The sequence below is a fragment of the Apium graveolens genome, chromosome 9 (genome assembly GCF_009905375.1).
Source record: "Apium graveolens cultivar Ventura chromosome 9, ASM990537v1, whole genome shotgun sequence".
Classification (NCBI taxonomy): Eukaryota; Viridiplantae; Streptophyta; class Magnoliopsida; order Apiales; family Apiaceae; genus Apium; species Apium graveolens.
In genome coordinates, this window is record NC_133655.1 from 113,469,129 (window position 1) to 113,474,123 (window position 4,995).

Here is a 4,995-nt window from a genome sequence, read left to right on the forward strand (position 1 = left end):
ATTATGTAACCCCACCTAATGCACCTAGAAAGACCTGTTGAAACTGTGGTAGCACTAATCATCTTTCTAATTCTTGCAAGAAGAATAAAATGATAAATACCGTTTCTTCCAAATTAGAGAATTTAGGAATAAAATAGTTAAATATAAACCACAGAGTCCTTGTTTTCATTGTGGAAGTGTTTGGCATTCTATTTATACATGTAAAAAGTATCACAATTTGTATTATGATTATTATAAACTGAACCCCTTTCTAATTAGACTAATTTGTACTTTGCACCCCATAACTTTGGCTAAACCTCACTTTGGTATCCGAACTTTGGGACCTTACAGTTTGCACCATAGACTTAGGAAACGCTGACCGTTAACATCCCTTTGACAGATTAAACGTTAACCCAGACGTTAACGTTATCTTCCATATGGGTATTACTGGAATTTTAATTTTCAACGGATATAATTGTAAAATGGGTATATATGTACCTCAAAACTGATCTATTCTTTTACTCTTGCATATTCAGCCATTTTATTTCATTTCTGTTAGTAAAAAAATGTCAATTAAGTGCAGCTGTAATCAATGGACTATAGAGAGAACGGCTTGGACTGATGCAAATGCGAGGCGTCGTTTTCTTGGTTGTGCTACATATACCTGTAACTTTTTCCGGTGGGTGGATGCTCCTCTATGTGGATGTGCAAGAGCTATCATCCCGGGTATAATTCGACGAATCAAGGCGCTTGAAGGTGAACAAAGGTATCTGGAGGCTTATAATGTTCAGTTACAAAATGAATTGCAGAAGAAAAGGGGTAGCAAATTGGTTTATGTGTTGCTAATATTGTCATGGGCAATTCTGTTGATCTTGAATTTACCCGGAGGTGGGGATAACCAAGACAGAGTTGGTGACAAGCAAGGACATGAAGATGTTGTTTAATATGTAATGTTAATGGATGGAGTAATATGTAATGTTAGTAGTTGGCAAGCACATTGAATGTATTACTTGAATTTAGCTACTGATTAATGCATTACTTTAATGTATATCTTGTTGTTTGATGTTAATTGATTTGAAAAACAAATGATCATAAATGACAAACAAAAGTTATGCATTCGATCACAAATCATATTTTACATAAGTTTTGCATCAGATGGTTACAATCAAGTTTCAAAGATGGTTCATAGTGACTTGATTGAAACACCAACAAGTGATTTGTAGCAATCACATTGTTGGACCAAAAACAGAAGTTCAGTTTTGCAAAATAAGTCGCAAAAAAAAGATCAACATACACACTTAGACTACTTTGACTGTTTTCCCATGGTCTTTTGTTTTTTCATCTTTGCAGCTTCTAGTTTTGTGGAAGAGGTGTACTGCTTCTTTGTGGCTTCTTTCACTGTCTGACCTCCAAGTGAAGAACCAACCTTTCCTGGGGGTATGAATGGCTTAATTGTGCCACCATGGCCGGATTGGGTTTTGTTGAGTGCCTTTTGACAGTAACAGCTTTCTTAGCTGCCAACTCTGTATCCTCAGCAATTTTTTTCTCCAAATCATGTTGTCTATCCCTAACTGCTTGTTCTTCATGTTTTTCTCTAACCTTTTCAGCTGCTGCAGCCTTCTCTTTTTTCTATTCAGTAAGTGATAACACAAGTAAATAACTTAACTTTCATCTAAGTTGACATCTAACTTAACTTTCAAGTACCTTTTTAGGGCATCCTCTGATATTGTGACCCAATTTCTGGAAACGAGAGCATGTAACATGTTTTTTAGTAGCAACATTGACTGTGTCCAACTTTTCTTGTAAATCCAAATCTATACCACCCTCTTCCTCAACCTTTTTCTTCATATCAACTTTCTGCATATGAAAAACAAGAAAATGGTACTTTAAAAGGTAAATTATTTACAAGAAAATAAGAAAACCCAATTTATACCTTTGATTTGCAGCTTCTTTGGTTGTGCCCCCATTCATTGCAGTGTGAACATCTCAATGAAGTTTCACTCCTCTTTAGCATATATGGATTAGAGGGTCTTGTCTCAATGATATCAGTCCTTGTATCTCTCTTTTTCTTTGGCCTTCCAGGGGCTACTTTAATGACTGGGGGTAAAGGTGGGAGTTCTGTAGTATCTTCCCAGAATTCCTCTCCATTGACTGGGTCTAACACATGATTATAGACTTGCAAGTACCTTTCTTTGGAATAACATTCATGCATATAATCCACAGGGGACTGTTTTTGGAAAAAAATACAAGCACATGCATGGAAGCATGGAATACCAGTCAACTGCCACTTCCTATATGCATAGTGTTTTTGACTCAAGTCCACAACAATTTGGTGGCCTCCATCTGTCATTGTAACAGAGTATTTATCTCCACAATTCCAAACTGGTCTAGCATTTGCAGCCATCTGCATGGCTCTAGTATAATAGATGTATGTATTAGCATGTAATATACTATTGACAGGAAAATAACATATAAAATAGGGTGTAGCATTGGTTAGAGAACATACTTGTGCAATTTTTTCATTGGTTTGGTACAGAAAACATTAGTACTAGCTTCCATTTTTGTTTTTCTTCTTTGAATTCTTTCCATGCAACTGAGGTGAATTGACTTGAACATGGTAATAATACCCATTTCTCTGAAATTGTTAATTGCATGGTTGAATACCTCGCAATTATTATTTACAAACATATCTGACTTGCAAAGTTCTTTAAAACCTGTCCTAGTCCATTGAGACCTAGGTTTTTCACTTAACCAATTGTATGCTTTGTTTGATATCTAGTGTAAAATAGATTGTTAGAGCATGTTCAACATAATACATGTTTTTACAAGAAGTTATGTGTCCATAGAAATACCTGTTTTAGAATGTCCATATGCTTCTTAAAAGTGAACTCAGTAGTTGACCTAGCAGCAAACCATAATGCTTTTCTGATTCCAATCCCTCTATTTCCTTGCCATAAATTCCTGTAAAGGTGCATCACACAGAACCTATGTTCTGATGAAGGCACCTGTTTCTCAAGAGCATTAACCAAACCCTGCACAAGTCAGAAGCGTTATATACTATATAAAGACACATAGTCTATTAACCTACTACATAAATACATTAAAGACTTACTTTTTGCCTATCAGATATGAAAGTGAAGAATCCTGAATTTTCAATTCTCAAGTCAGTTTTAAGTAATGACATAAACCAATCCCAACTGTCATTATTTTCAGCCTCCACATGTGCCGATGCCACAGGATAAATGCCATCATTAGGGTCAGTAGCAACTGCAGTTAACAAAATTCCACCAAAAGGCCCTCTAAGATGACACCCATCTAACCCTATTAATGGCCTACACCCTTCTCCAAATCCTTCTTTCAGTGGTTCTAGACACACATAAAACCTTTTAAACCTTCTCCTATCTGTTCCCGTCTCTGGGGGGTCAGTCATGAGTTTGATGGTACTAAGAGGCATTGATCTCTTTAGCTCATTGGCATACAAATACAACTTACCAAACTCTTCCTCATGCTTACCAAGTATATATTATCCTTTACCTTCTTCATGGCTCTGTAGATCATTGACTGATTAATGTTACACTTGAGATCATTGACTACCCTTGAATGAAAAGCCTTCACTGGCCAAGTGGGATTCATACGAATTTCATTCTCATACGCCTCGGCAATCTATGTCGAATTTACTTGTTTTTGGATCCATGTGGGATTGCAAGTATGGTGGTTATACAATGTCTTTATTTGGAAATTGGTACTCCTTTGTTGCTGAATGCCATAGCACTTCCAACTGCATCCATCAGCACAAATCCATTTTATCTTTTCCTTCATTTTTTTTCAATCTTATGCCCCTCTGATGAAGAATGGCATGTTGTCTGACAGCTTTCATAAAAATTGCACCACTGGAAAATAGCATACCAAGGGAAAATTGAGGATCTTTCATGTCTGTTACCTCATTAAATTCAGGATAATGCATCTCCTCCTCATTACATGAACTCCATGCCATTCTTTCATCTGCACTGCCAAACCCATCAGAACTACTATCACCATCTTCTACATTATCTGGGAAATGTACCTTCTTGGCTTCTTCAGCATCTTGTCTCTCAAATTCTTCTTCCATTTTCTTCTTTTCTTTTTCTTGCAAATCCTTAAGCATATCAGGCACTTCATTATCATCATATTTGTCATCATGATCAACATCTTCACCCTCTCTTTCATCATCTGCATAATCATTTTGTACTGATATATCAGTTTGAGAGGGATTAGGAGCTTCATTATCATCACTGTCCAAGATAACAAGAGTTTCTTCAGTATTTTTGAACAAACCCTGCAAATACAAAATATTAACCACACAATATAGAAAGTTCAGAATAATATGAAATTATGCTCATTGGCATTCTTACTCTTAGCATAGAATATCTCCCTCTTCTCCTTGTTCTGTGGGAGGGTTGGGATGTGGAATTCTTTTAACTCTTCTAGGTGGTGCAGTCACCTCATTCTCACTTGAGTCTAAATTAGAGCTATCTCCATGGAAGCTAGCTTCATCAACATCATCCTCCCTTTCCCCCTCACTATCATTACCAAGAATTGTCATCTCCTCAATTTTTTCCCTTATGTCATCAATCCTAACTCCTTTCTCATCCAATAACATTTGAGTGAAGGAGAAATCATTGTAGTCAATATCACCACCACAACCACCAGGACAGCAGTAAATAACTTGCAATCTACTATATGCAATAAGCTCTAGCATCATATCAACATCACCATCTACTCTAATTGGAAGTAAAGCATCGGGCAATTCAGAATCTGGTGTATGCATATACAAGTCAAATGTCCCTTTTTGTATCCCTAATTCTGATAACATTGCTTCCAACTCAAACATACTAAGCTCACTCTGACTACAAATATCAAAATAACTCACCACACCTCCTACATACTCTGTACTGGTTTCATTTAGGGAACCACCATGATAGATTTTAAGACTGAAATATGGAGAATCATCTGTATAATAGACAAATTGTAAAATAT

The 4,995-nt window shown here is 36.4% G+C and overlaps 1 protein-coding gene across 1 annotated transcript; it reads right to left on the reverse strand.

Annotated features, from left to right (window-relative positions):
- Positions 1–1,374: 1,374 nt before the first annotated feature.
- LOC141685495 (uncharacterized) lies at positions 1,375–3,433 on the reverse strand. The gene is made up of 6 exons (XM_074490588.1): positions 3,092–3,433; positions 2,832–3,011; positions 2,486–2,754; positions 1,913–2,393; positions 1,684–1,836; positions 1,375–1,608 (listed from the first exon to the last, which is right to left on the reverse strand). The coding sequence occupies exons 1-6, from the start codon at positions 3,431–3,433 to the stop codon at positions 1,375–1,377; spliced, it is 1,659 nt and encodes a 552-aa protein (XP_074346689.1).
- Positions 3,434–4,995: the final 1,562 nt, after the last annotated feature.